This window comes from Haliotis rufescens, unplaced genomic scaffold (genome assembly GCF_023055435.1).
Source record: "Haliotis rufescens isolate VD_foot unplaced genomic scaffold, xgHalRufe1.0.p SCAF_8, whole genome shotgun sequence".
In the NCBI taxonomy this organism is placed as follows: Eukaryota; Metazoa; Mollusca; class Gastropoda; order Lepetellida; family Haliotidae; genus Haliotis; species Haliotis rufescens.
In genome coordinates, this window is record NW_025964372.1 from 38554167 (window position 1) to 38570801 (window position 16635).

At 41.5% G+C, this 16635-nt stretch overlaps 1 protein-coding gene across 1 annotated transcript; it reads left to right on the top strand.

The window, feature by feature from the left end:
• The first annotated feature begins 4729 nt into the window (after positions 1-4729).
• Positions 4730-9449, top strand: LOC124127750 (BTB/POZ domain-containing protein 6-like). Its single transcript, XM_046491115.2, has 4 exons — positions 4730-4818; positions 5715-5777; positions 6347-6629; positions 7140-9449. The coding sequence occupies exons 3-4, from the start codon at positions 6361-6363 to the stop codon at positions 8209-8211; spliced, it is 1341 nt and encodes a 446-aa protein (XP_046347071.2). The 5' UTR covers positions 4730-4818; positions 5715-5777; positions 6347-6360; the 3' UTR covers positions 8212-9449.
• The last annotated feature ends 7186 nt before the right edge of the window (positions 9450-16635 follow it).

Consider the following 16635-nt stretch of genomic DNA (forward strand, 5'->3'; position numbering starts at 1 on the left):
AGTAGCTGTAGTAGTAGCAGAAGCTGTAGCAGTGACGGCGATAGTGATAGGATTCGTATGAAGGGAAGTTGCCTGAAGGAGTACTATATGACTGGGTCTGACTATAACACATCTATAACGTACTTTCACATTTAGTCTGTACACATGAAACAGAGCGAACATGACTATAAGTATAACAACATTGACTTGAAAGGTGTGAGGCAGGTGAAGAGGTAGTTCATCAGGTATGAAGCTGGCACGTGACTGAAGAGGAAGTCAGCGTTTTCTCAGTCTCTGTGTCTCCGTCGCGCCATCCTTGGTCTGAGCCTGGGAACAGAAACAAGCACAGAGTAAGGCCAAGTCGTCTGAGTCACCGCAATTCGCTGTGCAGGGTTGTGTCCTTTGACGTGCCGAACTTATGATCGTGGGTTCGAATCCCAGACTCGCCTTCATAATGACGCTTGGTTTGCCGCGTACAGGTCTTTCACAAGTAATCTCCAAGTCTGGGGTTCCCATGGACCATATAAGGCATCATTTTGCAGCACTGCTGAACCGGATATACAAATACCTTGTTTGAATATTTAGTTGAGTAAAAACAATTCTTGAGCTAGCTAAGTTCTCAAAACAGTGACTTTATTAAATAGTGTTGCGAACATTAGGCAATAAGTTCTTTACAAGTTGGCATTACATTGATGCGTGGAGCTCAATAGAAGTTGTGATTGACACTGCTTTTAACAGTATTACAGTTATATCACGGCGTGTCAGCTCAATGTTGGAGGAAAGTCCGAAGTGATGCAGGTCTGTGACGTTTACCACTTCGGTGACATCCACGAGAACGGGTATGATGCTGACAAACCTAGATACATAATCGGGGCGAACCGAGATTCGAACCCACAATCATAGGTTTCTGGAGTGCCCAAGGAACGCAACTCTGCACTGCGAATCGCGGCGCCTTAGACGACTGGGCCACCCATGCCCCCTCAATAGACGTAATCCTGATTGGGAACAACATCTGTATATTATCAGATTGCTTTAGAGCTTTGACAACGCTATCTATTTTATGACAAATCATCTCAAACGATAAGGAAAGATATATCGAATTTATGGAGCGTTACTGTATAAGAAATGAGTGTAATTAGTGAAATTATGAAGAACACTAAATAGTAATTATGAAACAGAAAGGTCATCTTACAAAAGCGATATCCAACATACACAAGAGCGGATTTAAGGAATCGGATCCCACTCCAACCCTGAAGTTAAACATGTTTGTTTGTTTGAGTCTGGACCAGACAATCTCGTGATTGACACCATGAGCATCGATCCACGTAAATGGGTTACAATGACCTGCAATCAGCCAAGTCACCGAGCGTGACCACGCAATCCATTTATTCGCCTCGGACGACAAGCTTATGTTGCTGGGGACGTATATTCTTTACCGGAATCCCCAGGGGTAGTTAAACATGGGAACCACCCACCGTATTAATACCTCTCCCTGGGGACAAAAGACTCAGAAAAGTCTGAGAATTTCAATTTCACATGTATGTAGGTACGTTCAAAAGATTTCATTATGATATTAGATCTAGACCAAGGTAAGTATTCATTTCACTCAATACTTCACGGGCTTGTGGAGGAACTTTGGGGACGGAGCACTGGAGTAAAATGTGCCCTACTGAAGCAATGTGTGGAGTACATGGCCATAAGTACTTTACATGCTGCACGGAAAATATTGTTCTGTCATCTCTGAGCGGTCATTGGTTATGCTTTCCCTCTTGCTGGAAGGAGGTCGTGTCTTTATTGGTCGGTTTGTAATAACAACTACATCCCTAAAAGCGGTCGTATGTATTCACGGTAAAGGGAGGAGCGCAGTGTATACAAACAAGTGATGTTTTGACGAAGGATGAAATGACTTATTGTAATGACGAAGTCTCCATCTCTGTCCAAGTGCATGATGACACCGTTCTTGTCTTGAGTCATCTTCTCGATGAAGAGTTCGTTTCGTAGAGGCTCTGAAACAAGTAGGAAAGTAGGAAAGATGTTTATAAACATAATGCAGATACACAGATGAATTGTTCTTGACCATAAGCGCGAGATGCCCAACTCTCGGTTATGGGCCGGAAGAGCGGAACCTAGCCATAATCAACTCTAAAATCTCTTCGCTTTCGTGAAGCTACAGTAAGACTGGTCACGCTACAGTAAACACGGGATATTGCTGTACCAGGACTCTCAAATTACAAGAAAAACACAGAAATGCGTATACCGTATTTACAGTAGTAATTTATTAGATGCTGAAGTATAGTATAGTTGCACAAAAGTACTTTACATTTAACAAATTTAATAACTCTAATACTTTAATATTTCATAGATGTACATTATAATTTCTACAAAAACAACAATTACTTATATCTTAAAATATGGTTAATACATAAATACATTCTATAATAAATTTGTCATTCACTCCAAGTGGATCAGGTCACCAACGTGATCTGTGTACTCAACGAATTGGCATCCTGCCACCCACGTTGTCGTGACGTAGTCCATGAAGGCTGCGACCCTGCGACCCGCGGGATTGTCAGCGATGGCTTGGAGCCAGACGTCGTCGACCTTGTCCAAGGGAAGCAGAGGCAAGGCTGCGGCTCTTCTCACCAGTCGTCGCACTTCATCATCGTTCTTGTAGTCCGTAGCTAGACCTTCCTTCTGTACTCGACGCCAAATGCACTGGGTGAAGTGAAAATAACAGCCCCCTGATCAAAGTGTTGGGAAAGGCACTCCGTACGGCATTGTGGGCAGCGATTTCAAAGTCTAACTGGAAAGTTCTTGGATTGAAGTAACAATTCTGCTGTTGAGCCATTAGACGTAAATGTTCAAATGTCCTGGTGTACGTATTTTCGGACTTGTTCCGGAGCAGACAGTACACAAGCGGGAACATGTGGCCTTAGAATTCAGCATGCAATGTGTAGATCTGCTCAAACAGTCGTGGAGCCGAGGAGAAGGTGCCGTCACCAAACACTTCATCTGCTGCACACAGGTGCTCAATATTTGTTGTTGTGCTTGCTTGTGGGAGTGATGTTGCCATATGGGCTGTAGGGTGCTTGGATGAGGGTCGTGTTGTGGTGGTCATTTTGAGGTTTGTTTTGCATGCGGGGGTTGATGTTTTGGCTATGTGAGATGTGGGAGGGTTCGTGGTTGGTTGAGTGGCTGCTTGTGTGTGTGAGGTGGGTGCGGTTTCTCGGTAGGGGCCCCAGACAGAGCTGTCGGTTATTGGTGTGGTGTTTGTTTGTGGGATGGTGTTTGGGTGTGGTGTAGGGAGGAGTGGTTTAGATGCAGGTGTAGCAAATTTTCGTGTTTGGATTTAAGCCGTGTCTATGTTTATGTGTTTGTTGGCCTGCTGGGTGAGTGTGTTTCTGTATGGGCATTGGTTTGAAAGTGAAGTGTGGTGGGTGGATTTGCAGTGGATGCACCAGGGTGTGCATGTGCCTGGGCAGTCTGTTTGTGCGCATTTTTTACATTTAGTTTTACGGTATGTGCATTGGGAGGCAGTGTGGTTGTATTTGAGGCACTTTGAACATTGCTTAACCTGCTTTATATAGGGTTTGACTTCTAAGTTGGTGTGGGCTCCGAAGGATATGTGTTTGGGGGCTTCAGGGAATTTAGCTGTCTTTTTGAAGTTGATTATGACAATGGAGGTTGGGATCGTTTTTCCGTTTCTAGTTGAGGTTATTCTACGCGTGCTAGTGATTAGGGGTTGAGGGTTTTGGTCTTGGTTTATGTTAGCTTCTAGAGAGTATAATTGTAAGTCCTCAGTTGTTTCCCTTGGGTTAACCCTAATTACGCCTCGTGTATATTGTTGCCAATTAGGTGTTTGTTTGATTACCGTGACGTGGAATATTTGAGTTATTTTATTTGCTGCGTTCTAAGATTCTCGGTTAGGGAAGATTATCTGGTATCCTTTGTTGGCTTTTTTAATATTGTTGTAATTTATTTTTTCTCTTTTAAACCAAAGTCCTAAACATAGATAAATAAGTTGCAATCTTTATATATACCATCAAATACATACTGTATGTATTCTTAAGAAACGACTCTCCTCTCCTCTCCTCTCCTCTCCTGTCCTCTCCTCTCCTCTCCTCTCCTCTGTTTGAACAGCACGGGCGCTAATCTAAACTATGGTTATCCGGTGTTTTTATAGCCATTACTGTTTTCTCGCTTTCGTGGGACAAATACCCCAACTTGGGTTTTCGCTTTACTGATACTAGGGAAAATTGGATTTTCGCTAACCCGGCACGACACCCAACTCTCTTCCGTTAGCGAAGTGGGAAGCGGGACAATCTCATTAACCTTGGATCTTTGGTCTCACTACCGCTAAACGAAATACGTGATGTCAGCCCACTTTTTGGTTATGTCAGAATGACCTTTCACGCGACCAATCAGAAAGTCGCTTACCAAATCGGCCAAGTGATTCTTGGAAGGTGATTTCTAATCACACACACACACACACACACACACACACACACACACACACACACACACACACACACACACACACACACACACACACACACACACACACACACACACACACACACACACACACACACTCACACATGCACTTACATGTAAGTACAAAAATCTTGAACGCAACGTTGAACCCCATTTTACCTCGTCTAGAACTGTTAAAAATTGACCCAGTGATTGACGGAGTTCCGTTTAATATGAACCGAAGCGCACATAAAATATACACCTGGATAGCGGAAGTCTTGTCAAAACGAAACAAGGATTACAGTTGTCTGACAGGCGAAGGACGCTCTCTCGCGTCCTGTGTTCAAACCATCGGCACCAACTCAGGTAAGGGGTAAACTGTTCACACAACTGTACTGAACAATGGTTTGTCTGGTGTAGAATGTGTAGCAGTATTTACCAGATTTAGTAGTTTACACTCAGTTGTTGACAACACAGCCACGTGCACACCCTGTTTGATATACAACTGCAGATATTGTAACAGTCATTTGTCAGTCAGTCAGTATCACATAGATCAGGTGATACTTAACACAGCTGCCGACTGTCCTGTCATTACGCGTGTGACTGTTTGTGACTGAAGCCATATTGAAGTGGAAGCAAACCATGTGTGGAATCCACAGAGTAAATCGTTACAAGGGTTTTGTGTTAGACTCTAGAGTTGTGTCCCTTTGATCATCTTGTGCAAGTCAAAACATGCACCTGTCTTCATACGTTCATTGTGACTTGAGTTGTAAACATTTATTGTTAGTGGCTTGGTCGTTGTCTCGCATATTTGTGCTTTAAACACTGAATAAGGTTGACTGTTAAAGGGCGGAAATGTGATTTTGTTCGATTGAAATAGTGAAGTATGACACTTGAGTATGGGTAACTGGACAGTTGTTGGTGTCATCTGAACATATCCAGATGTCGACCCTCACGCTTGCAAGGGCATCTTCATCGAGGGTAAGGAAAACAATTATAGGTGACCTGCACTGTGAACACCTTAACTTGCCAATTTGACGGTTGTGGTTCTAGTTGTGTACATCTAGGCGACTATATGTCCTTTATATTTTGTGTGTGTGTTTTTTTGTGTTTTGTGTTTTTTGTTTTTATTGTTTGTTTGTTTGTTTGGGGAGGGGGGGTGGGGGTGGGGGGGGGGGGGGGGGGGTGTTGGTTGTTGGTTGGTTGTGTGACTGGCTGAACAAAACGATACTCGAAGTTAACGATGTGCATTATCTTTACAGAGTTGTGTCCCTTTGATATTCATGCTCACCATCTGCACTACAGGCATCTGATTCACTTTATATGTAAGACACTTGAGCTTTGTACCTGTGTTAAATGTGTGTCAAAAGTCGTCTTTGGGTATGCATTTTGAATAGGGTTGACTGCAAAGTTGCGTGAAATATAATTGTATAGACTAAGATAGTGATGTTTGACACTTTACTGGATAGTTGTAGATTTCATCCAACATAAGGTATCAGAAAGTGATATCTGACCTACGAAGAAACTACCTCAATTTGCATTTATTGCTCATTTTCAGATAGGCGTGTATCATATATATATATATATATATATATATATATATATATATATATATATATATATATATATATGTATATATATATAAACAATTGTTGTCTGGCAATGCTCAAAAGTGATTTATAAGTGCATTTGCAAAGGGCAAATCAGTGATGAACATTATGTGAATAGACTTCTGAAAACACCATGCAAAGTGTAGCTGATTCTGTAGGTTTTGATTTAAAAGAAGTGAATTTTAATACTCATGCAGTTATTATCTTATAATGGAATGGTTATGTATATTTAAGGTTTAAATCATCTACTCACGGCTTTTGTCTGTATATTCCTGTATTGTCAGTTCCAAGCTTCGCAATGTCCGGTGAGAGCCGAAAATCTGGATATGTGGACAACTGGCAGTCAGGGAAGACTGTCACAGAGTGTAATCTGCGCATGCTCGACACGGAAGACTTCTGTGACGTCACTTTCCTGTTGGGGTCAGAGAAACAGGTGGTCCGAGCTCACCGCTACGTTCTTGTCAGTCGCAGCTGTGTCTTCCATGCCATGCTCTGTGGCCCCCTGGCGGAGAAAGGGGAGGTAACCATTCCTGACATTGCGGCAGACATCTTCAAAGAGTTCCTGAGGTTCGATTAATCTTTTAATTTTACAAAACAATCAAATACCCAATGACAAAACACCTTCCATTTGTCTTTGCGTGATATATACCAATGTCTCAAAGTCACTTGGCAGACAGAAATGTATTCCTCCACAATGAGGGTCCATTTAATATTTCCTTGAAGTGTTCAGTCATCCTGCTTCATCAAGGTAGCCTAGTTGTATCTGTGATACATGACTACCCGACCAAGCACGTCTGAAGTAAGAATATCATGTAGGTTAACATATAAAGGTTACTATAAACGTCCTCACTACAGAATAACCAGTATGAATTATCCCACGAAACAGATTCCATTGGGTGTAAAAGGCAAAGTGGCGATGAACATGTTGTAAATGGATCACTGAAATGTCTGAACAAGTGACATATATAAAAGACAACCTAACCTGATTGTGCTATTTGGATTTGAATTAAGTTGAAAAATATCATGAAACCTTGGTTGTAATTAATCGTAACATGGTAATCTTACACACTGTTGTAGGTATGTGTACACAGAAAAGACTACTATCAACACTGAAACAGTCACAGGACTGATGTACACCTCCAGGAAGTATTCTCTAGATGCATTGTACGATCTGTGTGTAACGTTCCTGGAGACGTCATTGTCAGAAGACAATGTCTGCCAGATCCTGGAGGAGTGTCATGGTTACGAGGAGCTAGACCTGGAACAGAAGGCCCTGAAGATCCTGACTGAAGGAGGGGAGAGTGTCATCAAATCTCCAGGATTTGTTAGTCTTTGTCCTGACTGTCTGGAAAAGTTCCTTAAATCAAACACTCTGAACCTGAAAGAGTCCGACATATTTGGAGCAGTCGTATCGTGGACAAAGGAGCGGTGCAGGAAGGAAGGTGTGAGTGACGCGCCTGAGAACAGACGGAGACTCCTAGGAGATATGAGGTATCAGATCCGGTTTACCAGCATCCCCCTGGAGATCCTGGTGAAAGTTGTTGGCCGATCTGGTCTGCTGACAAACAGTGAGAGAGTTAAGATAATTGACAGATCTGTTGACTCGAATGTTGATATTTCTCCATTTACAACTGTACAGAGAATGAAATCAGGCGTTGCTCAGATACAAGAGTCCTATATTTGTAAACATGTAAGCAGATTTCCATATATGTCAGAATGTTGGTATTCTGCTAATACACGCTTCAGGCATGCTATCTCGTTTTCTGTCACTCACAGCATTCACCTGAAAGGATGTCAGCTCTTCCGTGAACAGAGTAATGAAGATATCCTACTGATTATATGGGTGTATGACCAAAATAACACAGTGGTTGCTGCACCCTTACGGAACACTTGGCTGACTCTTCACAGGAACCAAAAGATGACTGATGTCCTATTTCCCGAGTCTGTACTACTGCAGCCAAGCAAAACCTACACTCTGTGTGTGGACCTAGCTCCCGGTAAGTATTACAGCGGTGTTCATGGAAAGAAGACTGTAACCAGTGATGGAGTACAGTTCACTTTCTCACACTCCCCACTTGACACTGCAGGAACATCACCACAGTGTGGAAACATACCTGGCTTGATATTCAGCATCCCAACAGAGATGTAGTGTGTGAATTCATGGTGAAACTGTCAATTCTTCCACTCAACCATGGGATGAGATAATGACCACAACATTCAGCTAACATCCTGTGTGCTGTTTGTACAGGATTTGATGTGAATACTTTACTGAAATTTGAATTGGATGTACTTTTAAACAACACTGACAGCTTGTGCATTGTATGTTACGTTCACATGTAACATCATTTCCGTTTCATAGTTTCCATAGATTGACTGTCTGCCTGTGTGATAATGTGATTTACATATCAAATAATGAAATATTGTACTACACACTGGAGTGTTTTAATGTTTCGATTGCAGCTTAACACATCTTCTTACATCAAGTGACGCGTGCATGTGTAAGCGTTACTGTTATGAATGTACAGAGATGTTGCTCCAAGCTGTGTACAGTGATTAGCCCCTGCCTACAGAAACAAATACCTTGTTGGGTTGTGTTTCGCCGTTGTCAGACATTCTTTATATATAGACTCACAACACCAGATACACTTCCAAATTTCATTTTAATCATAATATTTCAATTACTAAATACAGTTAAGTTAGCGAGAAAATAAGTCAATTCTTAACATTAAGTTCACTGATGGCCTATACTCGGTTCTCTGCAAACACGGGTTCGTCTATTCAAATAAATATAACTTTAGCCAAAAACATATTGGGAATTAGTCAGGCAGGGTAGGGTGACTACGGCAGTCTGTAATTTGTTGTCTCCAATCTAGGACCTTTACAACTTAAACTGTAACGGATTTGTTTTCTTCTCTCATGATCAGTGTACACACACGCACGCACGCACACACGCACACACACACACACACACGCATGCACGCACGCACCCCAAACAAAACAAACAAACTGTCGTCATTGTTCCTGGCGTTGATAAAATACTTGGCAATTTATGAAGTCAATGTCTTGCTGAACTATGTACCAATCCAGATATGCAGAAAATTATCAGATTGTAGAGCTTTCTTTTTGATATTGCATCTTTAAATTATTGATTGTACCTACAACTCACATCAAAAGGAGGGACCATGGTGATAGAAAGCCAGCAACTCATTAATGTGATTACTACATCAATATTGACATTAAGTATGGGACATTGCACCTGTAATTCTGTTTGTGTAACCTGAACATATTATTTGAATCACCTGCGCTAGAAACATACTTTCCGTCACTACGCAAGCGAGCTACATTCATGTGATGTTCAATATATCTCAATAAAAACTGCGGATATTATTGTTATTATTGTTAATAACCATGTCTAACCAGGTTGGCGTCTCTGCGCAGAGGGTATGGTGGCTTAGCATTGGTTGTTATTGTTGATCCATCGTCCAGTTATATATATATATATATATATATATATATATATATAACTGGACGATGGATCAACAATAACAATATTCGTTATATATACAGTCTTTAACGAATAAGGTCAATAAAAAAGTAAAGAGACATGATAAAAAAATTAGTAAACGTTAATTGATTTTAATTAACTTGAGGAAACTACTCATACCTTCAGAAATTTGTATTTGACCATCATTTACACACGCTACAAGATGCCCTTTTAAAAATACATACATAATTTAGTATCTAAATAGGACCAGCCCATACGATATTCTTATGATGGAAAAACTGCCAGTATTCGAAACAGCTCTTCTTAATATTTGAGAGTAGATAGGCCCTAAGTTTATGCTTGTATGGTAACCATGAACACACAATGCCATTTAGAAAGTGGTCAAATGTAACAAATGTTACATTTGGGATAACTATTTCTGAGTAAAGTACAGATTCTCGTACATTTTCTGAGCGCCGTCCTGGATTCGAACCCATACTTACAGAGTGAGTACGAGATTCTGTACTTTACTCAGAAAGTGTGATCCCAAATATAACACTTGTTACTTTTAACCACTTTCTAAATTGCATTGTGCGTTCATAGCTTTCGGCCATGGGAGCTGTGCCAATTTACACACGTCAGAGGGGTAGAAAAAGTACGTGATCTGGACTACCAGTTATTGGATTTTCATTTTGTGGAAGCCTCTGTGGCTGAGTGGGTTAGATCGCTGACTATGTGTGCTGGCGATTAGGTGCCTCACTCTTGCAGTGTGGGTTCGAATCCCGGAGTATTGTCGAATTATAGATTATTATTTTAATTGTTCGCAACTAGTTTTACTTCTTAACTGTGATAGTCTAGTTATTATACTGTCCGTCGTTAACAGATTTTATTCATCTAAGTTTAAATTGCATTAATGTTCTCGTCACTATATGGCTGAAATAAAAATGACGTAAAATTTTAACTCACTCACTCGAATTTCGGACGGGACTCAACCCCCAAACGTACAGGAATCTGTACTTAACTCAGAAAGTGTTACATGGTAACCACGGCCTGTAGAAAATATAGTAAAGCGTCCATGGTTGACTTGGGGTAAAGGCAAGTGGTGGTGTAGCGACTTGAATTAAATGTGTTTGATGCCAATTTGTGTGAGCATAATCCCCTAAATGTATTCTCGTACTAATCGAAAACAAAAATATACAGAAGGTCCTGTTTTGCAAAGAATGGGTTGCCTAAAATGTAGCAGCTTTGGTTGGCTCTACATATGAGGATCTGGAACCGAATTGAGCATGATTCATTTCTTGATAAATAATCATATTATAGTGTGATCTTATCTCGATTCCATCCAGTGTTCATGTAGACTTTACATTTAGTGTTCATGTAGTCTTTTCATTAAGTGTTCATGTAGTCTTTACATTTAGTGTTCATGTAGTCTTTTCATTTAGTTTTCATGTAGTCTTTACATTTAGTGTTCATGTAGTCTTTTCATTAAGTGTTCATGTAGTCTTTACATTTAGTGTTCATGTAGTCTTTTCATTTAGTGTTCATGTAGTCTTTTCATTTAGTGTTCATGTAGTCTTTTCATTTAGTGTTCACGTAGTCTTTTCATTTAGTGTTTACGTAGTCTTTTCATTTAGTGTTCATGTAGTCTTTTCATTTAGTGTTCGTGTAGTCTTTTCATTTAGTGTTCATGCAGTCTTTACATTTAGTGTTTTTGTAGTCTTTTCATTTAGTGTTCATGTAGTCTTTTCATTTAGTGTTCGTGTAGTCTTTTCATTTCGTGTTCATGCAGTCTTTACATTTAGTGTTTTTGTAGTCTTTTCATTTAGTGTTCATGTTGTCTTTTCATTTAGTGGTCACGTAGTTTTTTCAATTGGAGTTCATATCACCACAAGTTGACATTTATATAGTTCGTGTCGTATCGGGGTATTGAGTGAATGCGTCACATGGTTGCTATGAGACAGGAGTGTGGACGTGAGACGCAGCAAAACAAGAAGTGGAGAAGTATCGTCGGCTGTTACAAATGCACACGGCGCCCACAGCTTCACTTGTTGTTTTGCTGTGTGTAAATAGATGTCACGTTATTGGTCAGCTAGGGTGTTTTAGTTGAAACATTATTTATATTTCTCAATAAACCGGAGTGATAGTTTTATATCAGTCATGTAGTATACAACCCAAATGACGTGAGCAAAAACATTCTATCTTTGTAGAGAGGAAAGAGACACATCTTTCAGTGTCCCCTGCTATTTCTTGAATGACTATCTGTGGCGACTAATGGGATCGGGTATTCAGACTCGCTGACGTGGTTGTTTCATGTCTTCGTATCCCAATGCATCACTGCAGAAAATGATTGCGGGAGCGGATGTATGTTGTTTGACCAGCCGACACTATTCCAGTTTTATCACTGCCTGTAAATAATTGAATCTTAGAAAGGCATACAAGAGGTTTAAAACAACGATCCACCCGTTAGGAGTAGGATCCCAATCAATCAGCCAGGAAACTACCCGACCCCTGTCGATCAGATCTTTCCATTGAGTGAGTGAGTGAGTGAGTGAGTGAGTATGGTTTGACGCCGCTTTAAGCAATTTTGCAGCCATATAAAGGCACCCATGTTGGGCATCGAACCCGGGTTTAAGGCGTGGCGAGCGAACTCCTTAACCACTAGGCTATCCCATCGCTACTAGATCCGACATTTGTGGAGAACTCGTTGAGTTTGGTTGGTGGCTTTTTATGGTTCATTATTTACATAGCTGGCAACAAACAACGTTTGTTTTTTAAGAATATAAGGGGTCACAACATGCCGTGTCGTCGGTGCAGTGTCCTGTGCAGAGTTGCGTCCCTTAGGCTAACCGGAAACCTATGATTGTAAGTTCGAATCTCATATTCAACCTGATTGGGCGTTTTAGCACCATATTCGTTCTCATTGGTTTCACCAACCTCGCGGACATGTGCTATGTGGATTTAAATCTCGTTTTTGTTGTTTCTGTCAGGTACAATTGATAATTTCATCAAAATCTAAAAGGTGAAAGGCAGAGGACAATTCACCCATGTCCCAATAAAAACTGTTAGGCGTGTAACATATGGACTGTGTAACAATAGGATGGATACAAAACGAGAAGCGCTGGAAAAAATAGAGGTTGAAATGTTTAATGAAGCGTCACATGATATATGATTTACATCACACTTTTGGAATAAAACATCTGTAGTAGTAGACATCAGCTCGACTGCTCAGTCATGGTAGTCGTAGTAGTGAGTGAGTATGGTTTTACGCCGCTTTAAGCAATAGTTCAGCAATATCACGGCGGAGTAGCAGTAGTTGTAGCAGTAGCAGTATTGGTATTGACAGTAGCAGTAGAAGCAGGCAGTACAATAAGTAGCAGTAGGTGTAGTAGTAGCAGTATTTGGTATTGATAGTAGTAGCAGCAGAGAGCACTAGTAGTAGCAGTAGCAGTAGTAGTGAACAGAACAGTAGCAGTAGCTGTAGTAGTAGCAGAAGCTGTAGCAGTGACGGCGATAGTGATAGGATTCGTATGAAGGGAAGTTGCCTGAAGGAGTACTATATGACTGGGTCTGACTATAACACATCTATAACGTACTTTCACATTTAGTCTGTACACATGAAACAGAGCGAACATGACTATAAGTATAACAACATTGACTTGAAAAGTGGCAGGCAGGTGAAGAGGTAGTTCATCAGGTATGAAGCTGGCACGTGACTGAAGAGGAAGTCAGCGTTTTCTCAGTCTCTGTGTCTCCGTCGCGCCATCCTTGGTCTGAGCCTGGGAACAAAAACAAGCACAGAGTAAGGCCAAGTCGTCTGAGTCACCGCAATTCGCTGTGCAGGGTTGTGTCCCTTGACGTGCCGAACTTATGATCGTGGGTTCGAATCCCAGACTCGCCTTCATAATGACGCTTGGTTTGCCGCTTAGAAGTCTTTCACAAGTAATCTCGAAGTCTGGGGCTCCCATGGACCATATAAGGCATCATTTTGCAACACTGCTGAACCGGATATACAAATACCTTGTTTAAATATTTAGTTGAGTAAAAACAATTCTTGAGCTAGCTAAGTTCTCAAAATAGTGGCTTTATTAAATAGTGTTGCGAACATTAGGCAATAAGTTCTTTACAAGTTGGCATTACATTGATGCGTGGAGCTCAATAGAAGTTGTGATTGACACTGCTTTTAACAGTATTACAGTTATATCACGGCGTGTCAGCTCAATGTTGGAGGAAAGTCCGAAGTGATGCAGGTCTGTGACGTTTACCACTTCGGTGACATCCACGAGAACGGGTATGATGCTGACAAACCTAGATACATAATCGGGGCGAACCGAGATTCGAACCCACAATCATAGGTTTCTGGAGTGCCCAAGGAACGCAACTCTGCACTGCGAATCGCGGCGCCTTAGACGACTGGGCCACCCATGCCCCCTCAATAGACGTAATCCTGATTGGGAACAACATCTGTATATTATCAGATTGCTTTAGAGCTTTGACAACGCTATCTATTTTATGACAAATCATCTCAAACGATAAGGAAAGATATATCGAATTAATGGAGCGTTACTGTATAAGAAATGAGTGTAATTAGTGAAATTATGAAGAATACTGAATAGTATTTATGAAACAGAAAGGTCATCTTACGAACGCGATATCCAACATACACAAGAGCGGATTTAAGGAATCGGATCCCACTCTAACCCTGAAGTTAAACATGTTTGTTTGTTTGAGTCTGGACCAGACAATCTCGTGATTGACACCATGAGCATCGATCCACGTAAATGGGATACAATTCCAAGTCACCGAGCGTGACCACGCAATCCATTTATTCGCCTCGGACGACAAGCTTATGTTGCTGGGGACGTATATTCTTTACCGGAATCCCCAGGGGTAGTTAAACATGGGAACCACCCACCGTATTAATACCTCTCCCTGGGGACAAAAGATTCAGAAAAGTCTGAGAATTTCAATTTCACATGTATGTAGGTACGTTCAAAAGATTTCATTATGATATTAGATCTAGACCAAGGTAAGTATTCATTTCACTCAATACTTCACGGGCTTGTGGAGGAACTTTGGGGACGGAGCAATGGAGTAAAATGTGCCCTACTGAAGCAATGTGTGGAGTACATGGCCATAAGTACTTTACATGCTGCACGGAAAATATTGTTCTGTCATCTCTGAGCGGTCATTGGTTATGCTTTCCCTCTTGCTGGAAGGAGGTCGTGTCTTTATTGGTCGGTTTGTAATAACAACTACATCCCTAAAAGCGGTCGTATGTATTCACGGTAAAGGGAGGAGCGCAGTGTATACAAACAAGTGATGTTTTGACGAAGGATGAAATGACTTATTGTAATGACGAAGTCTCCATCTCTGTCCAAGTGCATGATGACACCGTTCTTGTCTTGAGTCATCTTCTCGATGAAGAGTTCGTTTCGTAGAGGCTCTGAAACAAGTAGGAAAGTAGGAAAGATGTTTATAAACATAATGCAGATACACAGATGAATTGTTCTTGACCATAAGCGCGAGATGCCCAACTCTCGGTTATGGGCCGGAAGAGCGGAACCTAGCCATAATCAACTCTAAAATCTCTTCGCTTTCGTGAAGCTACAGTAAGACTGGTCACGCTACAGTAAACACGGGATATTGCTGTACCGGGACTCTCAAATTACAAGAAAAACACAGAAATGCGTATACCGTATTTACAGTAGTAATTTATTAGATGCTGAAGTATAGTATAGTTGCACAAAAGTACTTTACATTTAACAAATTTAATAACTCTAATACTTTAATATTTCATAGATGTACATTATAATTTCTACAAAAACAACAATTACTTATATCTTAAAATATGGTTAATACATAAATACATTCTATAATAAATTTGTCATTCACTCCAAGTGGATCAGGTCACCAACGTGATCTGTGTACTCAACGAATTGGCATCCTGCCACCCACGTTGTCGTGACGTAGTCCATGAAGGCTGCGACCCTGCGACCCGCGGGACTGTCAGCGATGGCTTGGAGCCAGATGTCGTCGACTTGTCCAAGGGAAGCAGAGGCAAGGCTGCAGCTCTTCTCACCAGTCGTCGCACTTCATCATTGTTCTTGTAGTCCGTAGCCAGACCTTCCTTCTGTACTCGACGCCAAATGCACTGGGTGAAGTGAAAATAACAGCCCCTGATCAAAGTGTTTGGAAAGGCACTCCGTACGGCATTGTGGGCCTCGATTTCAAAGTCTAACTGGAAAGTTCTTGGATTGAAGTAACAATTCTGCTGTTGAGCCATTAGACGTAAATGTTCAAATGTCCTGGTGTACGTATTTTCGGACTTGTTCCGGAGCAGACAGTACACAAGCGGGAACATGTGGCCTTAGAATTCAGCATGCAATGTGTAGATCTGCTCAAACAGTCGTGGAGCCGAGGAGAAGGTGCCGTCACCAAACACTTCATCTGCTGCACACAGGTGCTCAATATTTGTTGTTGTGCTTGCTTGTGGGAGTGATGTTGCCATATGGGCTGTAGGGTGCTTGGATGAGGGTCGTGTTGTGGTGGTCATTTTGAGGTTTGTTTTGCATGCGGGGGTTGATGTTTTGGCTATGTGAGATGTGGGAGGGTTCGTGGTTGGTTGAGTGGCTGCTTGTGTGTGTGAGGTGGGTGCGGTTTCTCGGTAGGGGCCCCAGACAGAGCTGTCGGTTATTGGTGTGGTGTTTGTTTGTGGGATGGTGTTTGGGTGTGGTGTAGGGAGGAGTGGTTTAGATGCAGGTGTAGCAAATTTTCGTGTTTGGATTTAAGCCGTGTCTATGTTTATGTGTTTGTTGGCCTGCTGGGTGAGTGTGTTTCTGTATGGGCATTGGTTTGAAAGTGAAGTGTGGTGGGTGGATTTGCAGTGGATGCACCAGGGTGTGCATGTGCCTGGGCAGTCTGTTTGTGCGCATTTTTTACATTTAGTTTTACGGTATGTGCATTGGGAGGCAGTGTGGTTGTATTTGAGGCACTTTGAACATTGCTTAACCTGCTTTATATAGGGTTTGACTTCTAAGTTGGTGTGGGCTCCGAAGGATATGTGTTTGGGGGCTTCAGGGAATTTAGCTG

Bases quoted from the DNA above. Each gene is read 5' to 3' on its own strand.
- LOC124127750 (XM_046491115.2), top strand. From the start codon at position 6,361: ATGTCCGGTGAGAGCCGAAAATCTGGATATGTGGACAACTGGCAGTCA. The intron at 6,630-7,139 runs GTTCGATTAATC...ACACTGTTGTAG, and splicing joins ATCTTCAAAGAGTTCCTGAG to GTATGTGTACACAGAAAAGA.